Below are 20,848 nucleotides of genomic sequence, written 5' to 3'. Positions count from 1 at the left end.
GCTGGGTGAGCTCTTCAACGTCGCTGAACCGGGGAGGAGGAGGATCACCCCCAATCCCTAACCCAAGAAAGACATAGACTTCTGGGTTCACGTCACTAAAATTAGGAAAAGTATAAAATGCACGTCTCTGGCACTAAACAAAGAAGGGCATGTTCCAAGAAAGCGCGTTTTACTCCTCTCCCAGAATAAAAGGCCCTTACTTTTTGTTTTGTGATGACTTTATTTTTTCTTTCCGTTTTGTTACTCGCTGGGAGCTCAACATTGGCCGGGACCCCAGGCGGCTGCTGGAAAGGTGCCCTCCCAGGAGCAGAAGGCTCGCTTAGGAGACACTGGGGGCAGGAGGCGAAATTGCGACTGTCTCCCCAGCTCTTAGGGGTTCTCTCGAGAGTTTCTCTGGCCAGGTCAAGCCCGGTAGTCTGAGCCCCCAGGCAGCGGGGGGCGGTGAGGCTTCACGGGACCCTCACGCGGTAGCGAGCTCCACAGCACCCAGCTCCTCGGCGTGGGGCGGGACCACCCACGGAGCGGAGCGGCCCCGCCCCGGGCGCACCTCCCCAGCCGCACGCGCCTCCGTGCGCGAGGAAGCCCGCACGCCGCTCCAAGTTTTTTCTGCGTCCTCCCTAAAGCCGGTGGGGCTGCGGTACCCAGCTCCCCCAGATAAGGATGGGCCGCCTTGGCCGTACAGCAGACGGAGCGGAGCGGCCCCGCCCCGGGCGCACCTCCCCAGCCGCACGCGCCTCCGTGCGCGAGGAAGCCCGCACGCCGCTCCAAGTTTTTTCTGCGTCCTCCCTAAAGCCGGTGGGGCTGCGGTACCCAGCTCCCCCAGATAAGGATGGGGGAGGGGCTCGAGGGCAGACGGGGGGGGGGTGAAGAGATGCCCTTCCTCCTCATTCCACTCCTTACCCCAGTGGAGCGTGCTCGTATCTTTCCTTCCTTACTCCCATCCTAAATTTTGGGTGGCAACTTAATTTTAATACACTTTAATTCGAAAACAATATTAACATCAGGTTTGGGGATGAAATTATTCAGCTCCCAGATCGGAAGTGGGTACCTTTCGACCTAATTTAGACCTGAGAGGGTGGGGTTATGGGAGGGTGGTAGTACCTTCGGTGGAGGTCGAGAAGGGAGGTACAGTGGGGTCAAGGAGGTACGGTGGCGTTTAGGGGAGTGTCCAGTCCCCTCCTGGAGGTAGGGCCCACCTCCCCTTGTAGTTGCCAGAATGGAAAATTCATGGAGTCCAGCTTAGTTAGCCCAGGTCAACAAACTTTTACTGCCACTTCTGGCTCTCCCAGCAAGATTCCCACTTCTTGCGCTGTAGAAATACTGAGCTCTGGTGCAGGGGTATCAGGGTGAGGGTGTTCCCACTCCTCCTCTGCACACTGCCAAGTTAAAGAAAACCCCTCCTGCTGGAGAGGGAGGACCGGACGGGTTGGAATTCAAGGGCATGTATTGCTCAGCCCCACCTCTGCCGACTGCAGAGTATAGAGAACTTGGTTCCAAACTTCTTTCGAAAGGGTGGGGTGGGGGTGAATTTGGCTGCTGTTGTACCCCTTGCCCTTGCTGCCATGTTTCCATGGAAATGAGGGAGGGGCAGGATGTAGCTCACTCTGACTACCTAAGAGGGAGGGCAGGCATTCGGTAAACATATCCCCTTCCACTCCTACCCAGTACATACAGCTGTCCCCAGCCGACCCCCAAGCTCACTGCCCCCCTGCATGCTCCACTCCCTTCCCTTCTGGAGCTGGTATCATGCCAATTGGACTCCAGGCAGGGCTGCTGGTGTCTACTTTCTACAGCCAGGTCTTGCTGGCAACAGTCAGTCTAAGTATGTCCACCAAGCTCAGTAACAGCCCTAATACAGCTGCTGGTTGTAGTGCCTCGGTGAAAAAGCACCAGCTAGAATCCCCACAATTCTCTGTGCAACTGCTGTTTCCTCTGATAATAAACTGATGTTTACCTCTGCCCAAATGAAACTTAAGAAAACAAAAACCCAAATGCTTAAGGTTAGAAACAATACAAAATAACCCTCAAACAATGCTGAGGGCTAGGATGGGGGAGAGGAGGCACATCCTTCTGAGACTTAAGCCACCTGTACACCCTGCCTTCTGCCCATCTGGAGTTTCCTTCTTTCCACTGGGCTGTCCCTGGGGGCCTGGAGTCCAAATCTCCATTTGGTGCTGTTCTCAGCACCCGCTGCTGTTGGTCGATGAGGCTTGCCTGTCGCCATGGTGAGGAGGTACAGGATGGATTCTCAGTACCATGGGTCAGCCCGGTGCTGCTGGTTGTACAGCTGTAGCTTGATCTGATCTTTGATCTGATTCACCAGGATCTGGGACAGAAGGATTCCCACCAACTGAGAAAGGCAAGAAGGAATTGGGCCCTCAGCAATTAGTGATGTACTTGTTTTCCCAAATTCAATCTTCCCAGTGTGGGCAGCACTATGCCTTCCCCTGCCCCTCAGCAATGTCAGTGCTTGACACCCCAGCTGATCCCCAAGTGCCCTCCCCCAAACAAAGGAGTCTTTGCAGAGTTTGTGGGACCCACAGATCTTACAGGGTACATTACCTGGGGGATGGCCAGGCCCAGAGCCACACCACCAAGTAAGAATAGGTTGCTGTGTATCCAGTTGACCAACTTGTCAATACAGCCATTGGTGTAGATAACTTTACTAGCCTCCAAGTAGTCAAGGGCCTGCATACCTTGGCCACACATAGTGTTGATCACTGCCTGGGGAGAGAATTGAAAAACCAAGTGGGACTCCCATTCCAATAACTTTTTATTTTGGGCCCTAACTGATGGGCTTCCCACCCTTCCTAAACTCTTAAATTGTTATAGAATATATGTGGAGGATGCTGGGTTGGAAATTGCTAAATGCTGACTCCGTTTCTCTGAGACAGGCCTGGGTCCAGTTCTCCTTGCTTTAAATCTGCCCTTTCTGAACCCCCCATGTGGATTACAGGAGGGAAAAGTTAACAGAACCGTCAGACTGGGGTGAAGAAAAACATCTGACAGCTGTCCTACAAAACTGATTGGTTAATCTAGGAAATGGAGATTCCCAATAGCAGCTGCTTTAATCAGAAAGAAACTCAGATCACTTCCCAGGAGGAAGTGAGGTGGGATGTTTGCTCACCTGGTCGGGGGTAGGCACGCAACAGGAGTAAGGCACAGAGCAGCGCTCACGGCTGGGGTTGTCTTCTGAGCAGTTGAAGTACATGTTCTGGGACCAGTCCTTGTAAGAAATCCCTCCACAGCAGCTGAACTGCAACAAAGTCCGCCACAGACTTTAAGAATCACCCACTCCTCACACTGAGGTGACCAGGGGGATTCTCAGAGTAGCCAAAAGTCTATGGTGAGCTCCACTTGTAACTTCATGTTGTGTTTAAACACAGTCTTGAAACTTGAGCTCAAGCTTCCCAGCTGTTTTCACTTGAAGAAATTTTCTCTTAATTTCTATTACTTCATATATCTTGTTATAACTTACCACAGTGCTCAGTATTACAGTTGTATATATATTTTGTTTTACACATTCAACTATAAGCACCCTGTGAGAAGTTTCTGGCTTTGTAGTCCTGCACAGCATAGAGTCTGGCAAAAGGAGGTTTTCAAAAATACTGGCTGAAATAATTAAAGATCAGTGCTTAAAATCTCTGTCTTAAGACAGAGAAAACACAGAAGGGGGAATCTTCAGTACTGTGGGTCCATAATTACTCCATGAAAGCAAATTAGATACCAAAGTCAAGTGTCTGTTGCAGCAGGGGAAGGGGAACTCAGCACTAGTCTCAAAATACTTTCATTTAAAATTTAAATAAATTTGATTTATAGCAGTATTACTCACAATAGCCAAGAGGTGGAAATAACCTGAGTGTCCACGGATGGAGGAATGGATAAACAAAATGTGGTATATACATACAATGAATATTATTTAGCCTTAAAAAGGAAGTTAATTCTGACATGCTACAAAATGGGTGAATCTTGAAGACATGATAAATGACATAAACCAGTCAGAAAAAGACAAATACTATAGATTCTACTTGTATGAGTTACCCAGAGTAGTCAGATTCACAGAGACTGAAAGTAGAATTGTGGTTGCCAAGGGGAGAAGGAAATGGGGAGTCAGTGTTTAATGAGTACAGAAGTTCAGTTGGGGAAGATGAAAAAGTTCTGGAGATGAATGATGTGATGGTTGCACAACAATGTGAATATACTTAATGCCACAGATCTGTACAATTAAAAACGGTAAACGTTATGTCATGTATTTTGACAATTTTTAAAATGTAACTTTTGAATAGGTAATATTCAAAAATCTGCCCAGTTCCTCAACCCTTTATAAGTAACCACTTAAAAAGGTTTCCTACATATCTTTCCAGATTCCTTTTTTTTTTTTTTTTCCTTTTTGTCTTTTTTTACTGACCGGCAACAGGATCACAACCCTCGGTGTTGCGCCCGCACCGCGCTCAGCCAGTGAGCGGGAACCGGTCTCCACATGGGATCCGAACCCTCGACGGGGCAAGGGCGCACTCTCCAGTGCGCCACCAGGCCGGCCCCTCCAGATTCCTTTTGCAAATATGAATATATATTCTTTCCTCCCTCTTTTCTTTACACAAATGGTAGATTACTATTGCTATGGCTTGAATGTTTTTCCCCTCCAAAGCTCATGTTGAAACAATCCTTAATATAGTATGCAATGGGATCGCAACCCTCAGTGTTGCACCCGCACCGCGCTCAGCCAGTGAGCGGGAACCGGTCTCCACATGGGATCCGAACCCTCGACGGGGCAAGGGCGCACTCTCCAGTGCGCCACCAGGCCGGCCCCTCCAGATTCCTTTTGCAAATATGAATATATATTCTTTCCTCCCTCTTTTCTTTACACAAATGGTAGATTACTATTGCTATGGCTTGAATGTTTTTCCCCTCCAAAGCTCATGTTGAAACAATCCTTAATATAGTATTTGAAAGGTGGGGCCTTTAAGAGGTGATTGGATCGTGAAGACTATGCCCTCATGAATGGATTAATGGGTTAGTGAGTTATCAGGGAGTAGACTGGGGGCTTTATAAGGAAAGGAAAAAATGTGGAAATGCTCTTCCCCCTCCTCACCATGTGATACCCTGCATAGCCTTAGGACTCTGCAGAAAGTTCCCACCAAGAAGGCCCTCATCAGATGCCCCCTAGATCCTGGACTTCCCAGCCTCCAAAACTGTAAGAAATAAATTGTTTATTAATTACCCAGTTTCAGGTATTCTGTTATAAATAACAGAAAATGGACAAATACAACTATATATACCATTTGGTGTCCTTAAAAGTACTTTTCAAGTACTCTAAGTATGGTTTTTGCCAGACCCCTTCCCAGAATCCATTACCTGTAAGGTAGTGAAGAGGCCCACAGGCCTAGAGGGTGAGGCATCTCTTGGGATGACATTAACTTTTATCCACAGCTCCCCAGACCCCTAGCTGATGCCACCACACTAAGCCCATACCTTCTTCTGGCCAAAATCAATGAGGTTCTGCAGATCCAAGTCATCCCGGTAGTGCACAATGGCATTGTTGATGATCTCACTCACTTTCCCCCGAGCCTGCCAGAGACATGGATAGGGAATCAGGACACAGGACTAGCACCTAACTTGCTCCTCCCTGCAGAAGTCGCAGTAGGCAGGGATCATTCTTTATTTGAGTCAGCCTTAAAATCAGAACCAAGTTCTAATTATAGAAGATGGCCAATTCCAAAGCCATTCTTGGGCCCTCAGGTACCAATGGGCAGGAAAAATGCTGGACCTTCTGTTGCTACTTCCCAGAGCCACATTTCAAGGTAATCCAATGTTTATCTACCCCTGAATACTAATACCACAAAACACTTGTTGATTGATGCAAAATAAAGAAACTTTTTTTTTTTTTTTTTTAAAGAAAGGGGCTTACTAAGCTGAGGCACTGCCCTCTAGTGGACACAAGAGAATGCACTTCTTTAGACTCAAAACAGATCTACATCATTTTAGAATTTTACTAAGCCAGACGACTAGGAAATTCTGAATTAATTCAGCAGCTCTCGATCTCATAATTTTCTACCATGGTCTTTTCCTTCCTGCTCTACTGCTTTTCTCAAAGTTTTCTTTCACAATCCTATACTCTGCCCCCCAGCAATCATTTGACCTTTTGGAAAGGAATTCTGGTTCTTAATTAAAAAGATTGTCACTGAATGGCAGACCACTTCCAGATAGGGTAATAAGCACTATTCAAAATCTTGTTTTCTTTCCCCTCTTCCTTCCCTCTGTTTATCTCAATAAACAATTTTTAAAATAAGAGTCTCTTCATGTTATCTGTGTTCCACTTGATCACTGAGTTTTACTGTCATTTGCCATTAAAGTTTGCAGATTATTTTAACTTTGTATTCATAAAATTTACTTACCTGTTGGCTTCTCAGACTGTCAGAGGAAAACATCTTACAAGCTTGAAATTCGCTTTAAATATGGTAACTTTAAAGGCCATTCATTCATCCCTAAGGAGAACCTTTCAAAGGCTGATGTTTCTCAGGGGAAGGATTGCTGTGGTTAATTAATCAGGCTAAACACGGGCAAGAACTTTCCCATCCTTCCTCTGGTTCATACCTGAGGAGGCCTCTTGGCTCCCAACTTTACCTTGTCTGAGAAGACAAATCCCAGGATCCCAGCGGCCAGCTGTAGCAGGAACACGATGGTGAGGCATAGGGAGAACTGCAGGAAGCAGGCAGGAAAAGGAGACAGTCTGTTATCACTCTGGGAAGTGGTCCCCTCCCAGGGCCATGGAGTATACTGGGGGGCCACCAGGTACTTTTCTCAGGTGTCCCACACATGAGAAAGCCAGTTTCCTCTGGGATACTGTCCAGGGGTGTCACCCTGTGCTGGCTCACCTGGAGCTGAGCTCTACAGTGAGGAGTGAACAGCACAGGCCTTGAGGGTACAGTGGGACAGAGGAAACTGAGAGGTTGCAGGAATAGCATCAGGAAACTAAGGCTCAAGAAGGAGGGGCCAGGGTCTTTCTGGTGGGGTCCTTGACCACTCACTGTCTGCAGGAGGCAGATATTTTCACGCAGGGATCCAATACAGCCACAGAAGGTGAGCAGGAACATGAGCACACCCACCACGATCAGTAGGATGGCAGGATCCACTGCCAGGCAGGCCAAGGCTGCTTCTGGGGGAGGGGACATTTGTCAGTTTGACGCTGGTGCCCACTGAGGGCCACCCAAACTGTTCTCCTTCCCCTGGTGGGGGAATCTCCAGTACGGGTGGGTGAAGTTTATGGGGAAGCAGTACCCACCCCCCGCCAAAGGGGAGAACAAAAAGGGCCCAGAAGGAGTTGTGGCATTTAATTTGAGGAACTAACAAAGTAAAAGTCTTTATTCCTGGGCTTGAGAGGAGGGGCTGCTTTTGCTCCAGAAAAGAATTAGAATGGCATTAGGCTCACTAGCTTTGCAGATTCTGTTTCCTGGAGATTTTGTGCAGTGGAATAGGAATGGAGGTTGAGTTACTCCAGGACAGAGCGAGGGAGGAGCTAAAGCCCATGATTACTCTCTGCTCCCAGAGGCTGCCCTTCCTTCCCAGACACTTTGCAAGCCTAAAATGTACGTATATCTTGGAAGACTTGTGGGGGATCAGGGAAATCAAGGTGAACAGGCCTGGGTGGTCTGACACCTTGGAGGAGACCACTAAGTAGACCACTAAGACCATTTGCCTCCTTTAGCTCCATAGCCTATGCAGGAAGGCATGCCAGAGGGCCAGGGTTGAAGGAGGTAGAGGAGGAAGGAGCGGGACAAGAATCCTGGGAGTGGAGGGAGCCCTATAGCTCACCTGCGTGCTTCATCAGCCGAGCGTAGACTCCCACAGCCACCATCACCATGGAAATCACCTGTGGAGACGGGGAATGAGCCTGACTGAGATTTTAGAAACTAGAGAGCCCTGAACACCATGAGTAACCTTCTAGGAGAGCAGAAGGGGGAGGATTAAGTGATTAAGAATATAGGCTTTGGAGCAGGTCAAAACTGGGCCTATGTGGGACAAATTTCTGAGTCTCAGTTTCTGTATCTAAAGATGGAAATTAAGAACAAACAACTACATCTAATAAAATTACTGTGAGAATTAAATAAAATATGCTGGAAAGCATTTAACACAATGCCTGACAATAAATATTATCTATCATTGTTAATAGTTAACTTGCTCAAGGGGCAGGCCAGTGGCTCACCTGGGAGAGTGTGGTGCTGATAACACCAAGGCCACGCATGGGTTTGGATCCTTATATAGGGATGGCTGGTTAGCTCACTTGGGAGAGTGTGGTGTTAACACCACCAAGTCAAGGGTTAAGATCCCCTTACTGGTTATCTTAAAAAAAAAAAAAAATTAACTTGCTCAGGGTCACATAGAAACTGTGAAGTTCTGATTTTTTTTTTTTTTGCAGTGTCTGGTCAGTACACGGATCAAATCCTAGACCTTGGTGTTATAAGTGAATTCTAATCCATCTACATCAAACCATCAGATCTTATGGCTTAAGCAGGCCTGGGTAGATGGATACTCCCAGCTCTCTAACCCTCCTGGAGGTCAATATGGTATCTAGAACAAAGAAAAGTGCACACCAATGCGAAAGTGTGTGCACATGAGCACATGTGTGTAAGTACTGGAAGTGCCTTGTCAAAGAAACCTTTCTTAGGGCCGGCCCGTGGCTCACTTGGGAGAGTTTGGTGCTGATAACACCAAGGCCATGGGTTCAGATCCCCTTTCCGGTCATCTTTTTTTTAAAAAAAGAAAGAAACCTTTTTTTTACCTTTATAAACTGATTCCAGTGTGGAAGAATAGAGGAGTTTAGACCTTTCAAATTTTGTGGGTTCTCCCTGAGAGAACAAATCTATCAGAGACTACTAGGAGTTCCCAAAGGGGCTTTCTCTGTACCCCCAGGCCTCCAGGAGTGCAGGGCAGCCCCTGAGTCACCTCCCTCAGCTACCCTTTCTTCATGCCCAGTCTCCAGGCTGGTGCTAAGCAGCAGCTGGCTGTTGCCATGGCAATGGATGGGGCCAAGCTCTGACAGGAGAGAGTTCTCAGCAGCAGGGCCTTGACCAGTTCAGTGGGGAAGGAAATGGCTGGCTAGACTCCACTGTCCTGCAAGACAGAAACCAGCTGGAAAGACCACCTTGGGGCTTTGGTGGGAGATGGGAGCTGGGCCCCTAGAACAGGTAACAGGTTCAAACTAGTCCCTCAGTAGAAAGACATTATTCCTTGTGGGCTCCTTTATGACGGTCCTCTGCCATTTGACAGGGCAGGGCAGGTGCGTTCGGCAGTAGATGGGAAATGTTTATCTAAAACCATGTCTTTCAGGACCTTTCTCTGCCTGTATAAACAGCCTCCCACCTTGCCCTCCATCATTTGACCTTGCCTCTGACTCAGGGCCCAATGGATTATCTGCTGGCCTTCATACTCCTTGTCCAGGAGAAAGGGAGCTGCTTGCAGGGCTGCATGTGGGCCTGGAGGTGCCAGCTGGCTTCTTGTCCCACAACACAACCAGGCTTGGGGAACAGGCAGATATGCTGGTGACCCCAAGGCCTGGAGGCCAGCCCTCCACCAGAGCGAGTAAGCATCTCTGTCTGCCCTTTAAAACTCACCACAGCCAAATACAATTCTGAATATCATTTTACTGAATCATTTAAAAATATGTATCTGTTCTTTATTTCTGTTGCTCCCAGGCTCCTCACTGTTTTTTCACATGCTAATTTTTCACTAGGATATATAACTTGCCACAAAGATGGTCTCTGATTAAATCCTAACACAGCTAAAACAAGAAAGGCAAAGTAAAGAGATGCGACATATCACAGGGTAGCTTAATTCTATTTATGGGCCTGTAATTACAGCAGTTGCTCTGTCTCTATCTTTGGTAGGTAGAATAATGTCCCCTCAAAGATGTCCATGTCCTAATTCCTGGAACCTGTGAATGTGTTACCTTACATGGCCAAAGGACCTTGGCAAATGTCATCAAGGATTTTGAGATGAGAAGATTATCCATCAGGGCCCAATATAAACACAAGAGACCTTATACGAGGGAGTCAAGAGGATCAGGGTCAGAGAAGGAGCTATGACAATGGAGGCAGAGGTTGGAGTGATACAGTGCCATGATCCAAGGAACGCCAGCAGCCTCTAACAGCTGGAGCAGGCAAGGAAATGATTTTCCCCTAGAGCCCCCAGAAGGAACACAGCACTGCTGACACTTTGATTTTAGCCCAGTGAGAACTGTTTCGGACTTCTGATTTCCAAAAATGTAAGAAAATAAATTTGTATTGTTTTAAGCCATTAAGTTTGTGGTTATATGTTATAGCAGCAATAGGAAACTAATACACTATCTGTAGTGGATTGAATTATGTTCCACCAAAACTCCTTGAATTGAATTGTGTCCCCCAATTTTTATGTATTAGAAACTTAGCCCCCACTGTGACTGTTAAGAGGGTGGGAAATCCTACTATGGTAATTGAAAAGTGGGGCCTTGAAGAGGTAATAGGATTGTAGGACCATGCAGTAGTGAATGGATTAAAAATGGTGGTTGGGGCACAGTTCTGAGGGCTTTAAAAGAAGAGAGAGTCTGTCTCTCTTTCTCTCTGCTTCCACCACCTTGCAATGTGAGACCCCTGGGTCACTGTTGCCACCACCAGATGGACTTTGGACTTCCCAGCCTCAGAAACTGTAAGCAATAAATTTCATTTTCTTAGAAATTACCCAGTTCCAAGTATTTTGTTATAAGCAACAAAAATGGACTAACACACTATCCAATCCATCAGCTGTTATGTACAAAATACTCTGAGGACCTATAATCTATTTATGATATGGGGAGGGACAAGAACATTTATAGCCTGAGGCTGTGGTTCTCAACCCTAGCTTCCATTAGATTCACCTGGGGGTTGAAGGTGAGGGAGAGGCTTAAACAATTCCTAATGCCTAGGCACCCCAAACCAAGTATTCGGACCCAGGCAACAGTCTTTCTGAATGTGCTGTATGTGATTCCAATGTGCAGTCAAGTTTTAGAATCTACAAGCCTAAAGCACAATCAGCCAAGAATTTAGAGCAGCAGATGCAGACTACATTAAAATCAAGATTAAAACTTTAATATTATTATTAATATTTAATATGATCATTAATGATGCCTCTCCCCTGAGTTCTCAAATTCTGCATTTCACAGCTTGACCTTGCACACTTCCATTCCTGCCCTCCTTCCTACCGTATTATTGCTCAAAGTTACTGCCATTCCAAAGTTAGTGCCATTATATTTTAAAGCTGAACAGAACTTTAGAAATGGGCTCAGTCACTCAACTCACCTCTTTTTATAAATCAGGTCAAAAGAGAAGTGACACTTGACCAAGTGCATATAGGTGCAGGGGCAACATCTGGACTACACCCAATTTTCCAATCTCATTCTGGTACTCTTTCCACTATATCAGTCTTTGCTGCAAAGTCATTATAACACCCCACAATATCACCAATGACCTCCTTTCATGATGAAGATGGAGATAAAGACATTTCTCCTCTCAGAATGACTTTTTACATTCTGGCTGGAATGAAGCCTGGCTGGGAACTTTTTTTTTTTTTTTTTTTAAAGATGACCGGTAAGGGGATCTTAACCCTTGGCTTGGTGTTGTCAGCACCACGCTCAGCCAGTGAGCTAACCGGCCATCCCTATATAGGATCCGAACCCATGGCCTTGGTGTTATCAGCACCGCACTCTCCTGAGTGGGCCATGGGACTTTTAAAAGCTAGATACAATTTTTTAAAAAGCTGAGTCTAGCTTTTAGCAAAATATTCCTGAAAAGTTGTCAGTCAAATTACATAAAATAATTTGCACTCTCCAGTACCTTTATCCTTATGTAAAGTGAATAATCACCTTGTAATGAAATAGCTATCCCCTGAGCTCCTTGCAGAAATGTCTGATTCTGGGATGGGGCAGGAAATACACAAGATGAGCCTGGAGCATCTTATATTGCCAGAAAGTAAGGAAGTGCTCAAAAACAAACAAAAACAAAATGCCCACATTAATACCCACATCAATGTGGGTATGTCAAAGGGACACATGAGCCAACTGAAAGAGCTCCTAATGGCTAAAACTGGAAAAATTTGAGCACTGAAATAAATAAAGAAGTATTAAATTATTACCCAAAGTATAAAATACATATTGGTGAGTCCATGCTGATATAAACAAATGACTTAATACATAAATGGGAGAGAAGAGACAAATCTCCCATGCAGAGGAATTCCAAATAACTTTTGTAGATAACTATAACTCCTTACTCCTTAAGTGTGGACTGAGCATAGTGACTTTCTTCCAAAAAGCACAGTATGGAAAAGGGGTGAAATGACTGACTACACAGTGGAGAATCTGACAAACACGACCTCAGCCAGGGGATCAAGACCAACATCAACAATGATAATGATAAATCACTGGTGTATGATATGATGTGATGAAAAAAGCACTTTACCTCTTTACCAAAACCCATAACCACAATAACCATAAGAAAAACATCAAGCAAATTCCAATGAAGGGACATTCTACAAAATATCTGACCAGCCCTTCTCAGAACTCTCAAGGTCATCAAAAATAAGAAAAAGTCTGGGAAACTGTCACAGCCAAAATAATCCTAAGGAGACACAACAACTAAATGTAATGTAGTATCCTGGATGGGATCCTGGAACAGAAAAAGGACATTAAATGAAAACTAAGGAAATCTAAATAATGACCACAAAGACAATGCCATTAATTGTAACAAATGTATCATACTAATGAAAGATGTTAATAACAACGTAAAATGAGTGTGGGGTATATGGGAACTCTCTGTACTATCCTCTCAATTTTTCTGTAAAACTAAAACTTCTAAAAAATAAAGTCTATGAAAAAAAAGCCACCCCAATTTGTTAGTTTTGTAAATCTACAACTTTTTTTTAAAGATGGCCAGTAAGGGGATCTTAACCCTTGACTTGGTGTTGTCAGCACCACGCTCAGCCAGTGAGCAAACCGGCCATCCCTATATGGGATCCGAACCCGGGGCCTTGGTGTTATCAGCACCACACTCTCCCGAGTGAGCTACGGGCCGGCCCTAAATCTACAACTTTTTTTTAAAGATGGCCAGTAAGGGGATCTTAACCCTTGGCTTGGTGTTGTCAGCACCACGCTCAGCCAGTGAGCAAACCGGCCATCCCTATATGGGATCCGAACCCGGGGCCTTGGTGTTATCAGCACCACACTCTCCCGAGTGAGCTACGGGCCGGCCCTAAATCTACAACTTTTAATATCAGATTTTCTTAAACTGGGGCCTAAGGCAGTGGATCTTAAAACGGTTCAGGTGACACAGCACCGGGAAGCCACAGTGCTCTGTTGGTATACACTATAGATTTTGACATATTCTTTTCTCTTAACTTTAATATACTATTACAGCTATCTAATTTACAGTTCATATCTAACTTTCCCCAATTATTCCTATAATGTCCTTTGTAGCTTTTTTTTTTTTTTTTTCTTTTTTCTGATCCAGGATCCATCAAGGATCATGCATTGATTACATTTAGTCAATTAAGTCTCCGTTAGCCTGGAACAGTCTCCCAGCTTTTGTTCTTTTCTCTTTTTCTTCCTTTGTTTTTGGTCTTTCAAGACACTGACTTTTTAAAACAAATAACACAAAATTGACCATTTTAACCATCTAAAAGTATACAGTTCAGTGGCCTTAAGTACATTCACATTGCTATGCAAACATCACCACTATCAGGTTCCAGAGCTTTTTCATCTCCCAAATGGATACCCTGTACACATTAAACAGTCACCCCCCATTGCCTCCACCCCTCTGCCCTCCCCCAGCCCTTGGTAACCATAAATTTGCTTTCCATCACTATGGGTTTGCCTATTCTTGACATTTCCTATAAATGGAGTCATACAATATGTGGCCTTTTGTGTCTGGCTTCTTTCACTTAGCATATGTTTTCTTTTTTTTTGCTTTTTTTTATCATATGTTTTCAAGGTTCATCCATGTTGTAGCATGTGTCAGTACTTCATTTCTTTTTATGGCTAAATAATATTCCATTGTATGGATATAACACAATTTATTTATCCATTCATCCACTGATGAACATTTAGGTTGTTCCTACCTTTTTGTTTCGTTTTGTTTTGTTTTGGTGGCTGGCTGGTAATGTTTCCACCTTTTGGTTATTGTGACTAGTGCCACTGTGAACATCTGTGTACAAGTTTTTGTTTTAATACCTGTTTTCAATTCTCTCAGGTATACCTAGGAGTAAAATTGCCAGGTCATATGGTAACTCTATGTTTAATTTTTTGAGGAATGCCAAAACAGTTTTCCTGCACCATTTTACATTCCCACCAGCAACATGTGATGGTTCTGATTTCTTCACATCCTCACCAACACTTGTTCTCACATTTTCTTTTTTTTGACACTGACATTTTTGATAAGTCCTGACCAACTGTTTTGTAGAACATCCTTCAATTTGGATTTTCTCTGTTTCCTCACAATTAGCTTCAGACTACATATTTTGACAGGAATATTACACAGATACTATTGTGTCCTCATTGTATCATGTGAGGAAGCACAACATATTAATTTCTATTATAGAAATAAGGGAAAATTTTACTAACAGATGATGTGGCTGTTAGACACATGTCTCTGCATTTCATAAAACAATCCAGGCAATACTCTAAATAAATTGTTTCCTAGTTTTCCATAATATTTGCTTGCTATCTGTCCTCTTCTCTTTACCTTTCGCAAGCTCTTGCTGGCAGATAAGTAGCCACAGGCACTTAACGTTCATGGGAGAAAATAAAAACTAGAGAAAATTCTCTTCATTATGTGACTTTTTTCTTGCAAATTAGGAAAATATAGCCATAATTTGGTGTTTGTGAGGCAAAGCTCTTATCCTATCCCCTAGGATTCTACTTCAGGGCTGTCAGCATTAAGAGAGGAAAGCTGAGGTCCTGAACAAGGGTTGCTCTCCTGGCTCTCAAGCCCCAATGCAATAATTACAGGCAAATCAGCTCCTGATGTCCATTTCCACTGATTGCACCTTAAGACCAAGGCAGTATGACAAGCCCAAGGAGTGCACCTAGGTAAGGCCCTCGGAGACAACAGTGGGGCTCTGCTCCTAGGATGTGTATGAAACTTCTCGGTAAACTAGGAGATATAAAGGTATCACTAATTCTCATCTCCTGGCTAACAGTGGGGATGAGAGCAAAGGATCCACTTTCAAGGTCAAGGTTGGCCCTTATGTAGAGTCACTCCTCATCTACTTTCCTCCCCCTTGAGGAGTGCTCATCCTGGCTCTCCAAGCCCAGCCCCAACATGCGATCTCTAGGAGCTATTTCCAACCATAGTGGTAGTAGCTAACTTTTGTCGAGTGCTAAGAACCAGGCACTGGGCTAAATATTTTATAAAAGCTATCTCATTTGATTCTGACCACAACCCCAAGAGGGTGTTAGCATCTCCAGTTTACAGAAGTGATGTTCAGAGAATTCAGGTAACTTTCTCCAGTTCACTCAATTAGTGGGCAGCTGAAGTGGGACTGTGAAATAGGTCCAAATGTCCCTGAAGCCTTATGACCTTGGCTGCCTTCCTATCTCTGCCTCACAGCAACCCCAGGATCCTGTGCATTCTCCTCCGGCCATCATGTGAGGTGGGAGAAGTGGCTGCCTGCAGTTCTCTAGGGAAGCAGCTGGTAATCTCCAAAATGGGTGGGGCTCAGGCAGAGGAAGGAAGATAGCACTCTGAGGTGACAGGGTGCTAGCAGGGCCCAGGAGGTGGCTCAGAGGGAAGTCCCTGGAACAGCGCCCTGAAAGGGGAAGGCACAGCATCGCCATGCAGGGCCCACCAGCCCGAGCAGCCTCTGAGAAGAAGCCTTGTCTGTCTCCACATTCTAAAGTCCAATCTGTAAGAAGAGGGTAAAACTGTCTCAGAATCCACTCCTCCTCCTTAGAATCTCTTCCCCTTCTTCTGAAGGTGATGGTGGGATACAGCTGACGGTAGAGTGATTCCCTGTGTGGGAATCAAAACCCTGTTCCTGCACAGAGGGAAGGAGGGCGGGAGGAACTACTACTCTGGTCTTCTCAGTCCTTTCTAGACTTATTTTTGGATGAAGTCAAAGAAGTCACAGCCTGCTAGATCTAAAGCAGGGCCCTCTCTCTCACTGCCCAGGATCTCCACATGTTGGTCCTTCTGTGGCCACCCCAGCACCGCTGTTCCTGGGTTTCTGAGGTGGCAACCATCTGTATGAAACTGGCTCTTGGACTTCTCCCTCTGGATTGGATGGTATTGTCCTGCGGGAGTGGAAGAGTCCACAGGGCTCTTTCCTTGCCCATGTCTGGGGCCAATCTTTTAGCATCTTCCTCAGGCCATGGCTGGTTTTGGCCTTCCAATGTTATGAAGGAGGAAGGGAAGACCACAAGGGCAAACAGCAGTATAAACATTCAAACTCACGGCTTTGGAGTGGCCAGTTGGACCCATAGCCTGCTACCAAGACTCTGACAGGCAATCTGTTTTCTTTTATTCTTTTTAAAGGTTGCTTGAAGTTTATGGTTTCCTACTTGATACAAGGCAAACAAAGCGGCTAGGGGAGTTAGGAAGGCATGCATGTGACCTGTGCAGCAAACTGTATGGTTCTTGTCTCCATTTTCAGTGTTTCGGATTTTTTGTTGCTTTTATAAAAAGAATCTGACTACTTCACTCATTGAATCCAGCCTAGTCTATAGAGAAGGGAGGGGAGAAGGAGGAGGAGGTAGACTCTGCCTCCTGGTGTATTTGGAAGTGTGGGGGTGGGGAAGTGGGGGATGAGGGTTGGGTGGCAGGAAGGGCCCGGGCCACTCAGGAGGGGTTTTCGCCAGGCTTGATGCCTGCTCACCTCCTCATGGCTTCTGAGCCAGGTTACAAGAGATGGTGCTGCAGGTAGTCTGGGGTGATTTTGAGTGCCCTGGGGACTCCATTACAGTGGTTTTAGACAGGAGAGTGGACTTCCTGAAGAACATGCCTAGCCAGTGGCCTAGATTGGCCAAGGGAAGACCTGGATGGGGGTCCATATATGCTGCAGTGGAAGTGAAAAAATCCAAGCACTGTAGATAGTAATTATGTGTGGCTCTGAGGGAGATGCTGGAGGGGATGGCTGCCATTTTTTCTGATCTGGCTTGAGGGAAGAGTGCCAGGCCACAGGATCCATTCAACAAACATTCAGTAAATACCCACTTTCTGCCAAACACAGCCAGGCACTGGGAATGCAGGGGTGAACAGACAGTCTCTACCCTCAGGAACCTGAAGTCTATAGAGGGAGACAGGTAAATAAACATAATTGCAGCATAGGTAAGCAGTGTGAAAACCAAAGTATGCACAAAGTGCCATGGGAGCCCTGAGGCATGGCTGCCAAGGAAGCCTGGGCTGGGACACAGGCGCTGGAGGTCTGAGCTTGGTTCTGCTTGACTCAAAAGCCACACCAACTGCTGCCCCAAGTGGGAAAAAGGACATCAGGGAAGGAGGAGGGCAGCACTGATAATATTTCTGACAACATGTGCCCAAGCCTGATAAAGCATGTACCACCCAATGTCTTAACTCTGCAGAGTTGTCCAACTCAGGGAGGTGAGGAAAGGCAGCTACTTCTTAACTAAAAGATTTAAATGCAACTTCTAGGGTCCTGGAGCAACTACCTCAGGCCAGGGGATCCCAACAACCAGTCACCCAGCAACATGATTCTGGGGGGAAAATCAGAACTCCCAGGCTAAAGGGGAAGTGAGAGTTGAAACATGAACAGGAGGAATCTGTCCTGGTGCCAAGGGAGCCAGCAGCTTTCTGAGTCAGATTCCAAATGCCCCAAGAGTCAGGGATCCTAGAACAGTAGCAGAGGCAGCCACTGTCACTATCACTGAGTATGAGCCCAGACAATGCTGGCCACCTTCCTAACATGCTCAGGCACAGACACAAACCCCATCTCAACACAGCAGCCCCAGCAGCTGGCCAGAACATGCACTCCGCCTGCAAAGGGTGTGGGCCAACACTCCATCCATGGGTGCCTCCTGGGCAGAAGAGGAGAATTTGATTAGGATGGTAGAAGTTTGCACAAAAGAAAACATAGCACCAGTTCCTGAAGGGAGATGACCCACTGATCTGGGGAGGCAGCCCTTCATCTCTAGCTGCACTTGTGTGGAATGTAACTCTGTGGCTCTGGGGGAGAAGTCAGTAACGCCTGAAAAGTACTGTCCCCTAGGAAGGGCAATGTCCCAGGGATACCATGACACAGAGAGATTCAACCTTAGATCTAGCCCCAGGTCTTGAAGCAAGAAAACAGTCCCTAAAGTGATTCATTCATCTTTAAATAGTTCACAGAGGCAGAACAATGTTCTCCTTTAGAGGAGAAAGATTAAGGACAGAAAGACAGATACATTGGCTTAGTGTCACACAGTAAGTTGGTGCCAGAAAGAAGCTGGGCCTCTTGTCCTTCAGTGTGCTATTTCTAGAGCCTCTCACTTTTTATGTTTCTAAAGTAGGGCCAAGAAGGGGCTCTACTCTAATTTGGGGTGGTGCCAGATTGGCTAGCCAGGTCCTATGACCTTGAATGAAGCATTTTTACCAAGGTAAATGGGTCTGTGGAAACAAACTCTCTCTTTGGCTGTGACCTCCCAAACTCATTTGTCTGATAAAAGGGGGTTGGGTTGGGATGGGGAAGTCTAAGAAAATAATCACAAACACAAGTGTAACAGATGCACCCAGCTGTTGTTGCTGGGAACACAGACAAGGGTGAGTTGCCAATGGCTCTAAAGGAGACAAGAGTCTTGGCTGACAGAGGAAGCCAGAATGAGGACCTGAGGGCCCTAGGATGCTAGTGCTGCCTCTGAGGAGGGCATGTCACTGGCCTGGCACAATCAGTAAGCATGTAGGATGCCTTACTGGTACTCACCCCTGGGTGGGGAGTTCCCCTTAGCACATCCCCCAGCCCTGGCAGAATGGTGGTGAGGGATTTTCTTCTGTTTCTCCCTAACCTCCAGCTGAAGCAAAACCTAGACCATGAGAACTCGGGTTGACTGGTTAACCACTCATACTGCGAATACCCACGCTAAAGCAGTTGCCATCTGGTCCAAGGACTTTCCCTAGAGGTAGGTGGTTCAGTACAAAAATCACCAGACCTGCTAACCAGCTGTTAGACCTTGGATAAAACATTTAACATCTCTGTGCTTTAGCTTTCTATATTTTAAATATAAAACGCAGACGCTGAACAAGATGTCTTCTAAATTTTGTTGTTGTTGTTGTTCTAAAGCTGAGAGTTTGATAGGAGCCCAAACTTCATTTCTGTCGGAAGTAAGATGGCTGAGAGTGAGCTGTCATCACCACCTTCTGGGATTTCTCTCATTTGTCACAACCGGCTAGCACTTCTGTACTTTGTGTCTGCACTTCACACCACAGACCCTGTGAAACCTTTCCAGCAAGAGGCTTAGATGTCTGTCTGCTCCCTCTCCTAGAAACATATTTTAGACTCACAACTCCACCCTCCTGCAAGTCTGAACTTTAGGTCTCAGGCTGAGGTGGGCAAAGACACTGTGCTCCCAGAGCAGCAGTCCTGCTGTGGTAGGAACCAGAAGAGAAATGGGGGAGAAGGGGGAAAACCTGCCTGTGTTCTCAACACCGAGGAGCTGAGGGACTCTCTAGAAACAAGATCGAGCTAGCATTTCATGATCTTGTCCGGCTGAATTCTCAGCTCCAGCAGAGTATTTCTACGCTCCCTGATCATACTGGGTTTGATTTTTATGGCGGAAGAATCTAAGGCCTGCAGACATGAATATATTTGACCAGGTCAGTCAAGTCAGCCATTAATGGCAGAGCGTGTATGAGAATGTAGGTGTCCCTAGCCCTAGACCAATACTTTTCCCCACTTTTCCACTCCAAGCAAAAGATTCTGAAAAGACCCCTGGCCTTCCAGCCCAACACAAGGTCCTATTTAAAGACTCTAAAAGCTGTCAGGCTCCAGGGTGGAGTCTGGCCCTGGGACAGGTGGGGCAAAGTTTGGGGCAGAGCTGAGATAGAAGGACCTCCACACCCGGAGGCCATTCCTGTCTCTTCTCAGGCTTTGTGGGGCGGAGGCCTGCAAAAGGAAGAGATGAAGCTCCTTAACCCATCGTCTCTGAGGTTAGGGAGAGGAGAGGTTTTGGTTTTTCCTCCCTTCCTCTTTTTTCTCCCAGTTATGAATGTGCCCGTGAGTCTGAATGTCCCAGCCCCCAGGCCCGAAAGTCCCCCAGTCATGAATGCGCCCGTGGGTCTGCCTTGGGCCAACAGGAAAACCCGCTTCTCCCCTAAACCCATCGTTTTGGCCTGACGCAGACCCTCATCTGATGCCCAGCGAATACCCATAAGTCTTTACTGAACCCTCGCATCACCTCCGTCCCCAAACGCCCCCTCCAGACACGGCGCCACTATGGTGTTCCTTCCCAGGATAAATTTCCCTAAAGGGTCGTCACCCCAGAAAACTAGGCAGTGCTGCTCATCACGCTCGCCTTGCACCGGCCATCCCGGGACGCCCCCTCCTCAGCCGCGGGCAGCCCACTCCACCCTCGGGGGTATCCCGCAGCCCAGGTGCCCCCACGGCCCCACGGCTCACCCAGAAGAGCATGTTGAAGAAGAAGAGCAGGTATTTCACTAGCGGGTTGACGAAGGAGAACTCCTCCCCGTAGGCGGCCGGCGCCCCGGGTCTCCGCGCCATGGTCCCGCCGCCGTCGTCCCCGGGGGCCTATCTCCCAGCGGCGGCCGGCCCACCTGCGCGCTCCGTGCCCGGGGGCATGAGCCGCAGCGCCGCGGGAGCCCTAGCAGCGGGGAAGCTGCGCCGCGGCGGGGGGCGCCCCAGG

The 20,848-nt window shown here is 46.6% G+C and overlaps 1 protein-coding gene across 2 annotated transcripts; it reads right to left on the bottom strand.

Annotated features, from left to right (window-relative positions):
- Positions 1-961: 961 nt before the first annotated feature.
- Positions 962-20,844, bottom strand: TSPAN33 (tetraspanin 33). 2 transcript variants are annotated; one of them, XM_008583080.1, is made up of 8 exons: positions 20,605-20,844; positions 7,813-7,870; positions 7,029-7,156; positions 6,625-6,699; positions 5,473-5,568; positions 3,128-3,256; positions 2,563-2,724; positions 962-2,350 (listed from the first exon to the last, which is right to left on the bottom strand). In XM_008583080.1, the coding sequence occupies exons 1-8, from the start codon at positions 20,704-20,706 to the stop codon at positions 2,249-2,251; spliced, it is 852 nt and encodes a 283-aa protein (XP_008581302.1). In that variant the 5' UTR covers positions 20,707-20,844; the 3' UTR covers positions 962-2,248. The 2 variants fall into 2 exon arrangements, with proteins under 2 accessions (XP_008581302.1, XP_008581303.1); XM_008583081.1 differs by having other exon boundaries at positions 7,029-7,153.
- Positions 20,845-20,848: the final 4 nt, after the last annotated feature.

The sequence above is a fragment of the Galeopterus variegatus genome, unplaced genomic scaffold (assembly GCF_000696425.1).
Source record: "Galeopterus variegatus unplaced genomic scaffold, G_variegatus-3.0.2 Scaffold2824, whole genome shotgun sequence".
NCBI classification, from domain to species: domain Eukaryota; kingdom Metazoa; phylum Chordata; class Mammalia; order Dermoptera; family Cynocephalidae; genus Galeopterus; species Galeopterus variegatus.
The sequence above is the reverse complement of the archived record's forward strand: the minus strand, read 5'-3'. Positions and strand labels throughout refer to the sequence as shown.

Excerpts from the sequence above, each read along its gene's own strand:
- TSPAN33 (XM_008583080.1), bottom strand. The coding sequence starts at position 20,706 with ATGGCGCGGAGACCCGGGGCGCCGGCCGCCTACGGGGAGGAGTTCTCC. Across the intron at positions 7,157-7,812 it reads TCGGCTGATGAAGCACGCAG|AAGCAGCCTTGGCCTGCCTG; the intron begins GTGAGCTATAGG and ends CCCCTCCCCCAG. Across the intron at positions 2,725-3,127 it reads GCGTGCCTACCCCCGACCAG|GCAGTGATCAACACTATGTG; the intron begins GTGAGCAAACAT and ends TTCTCTCCCCAG.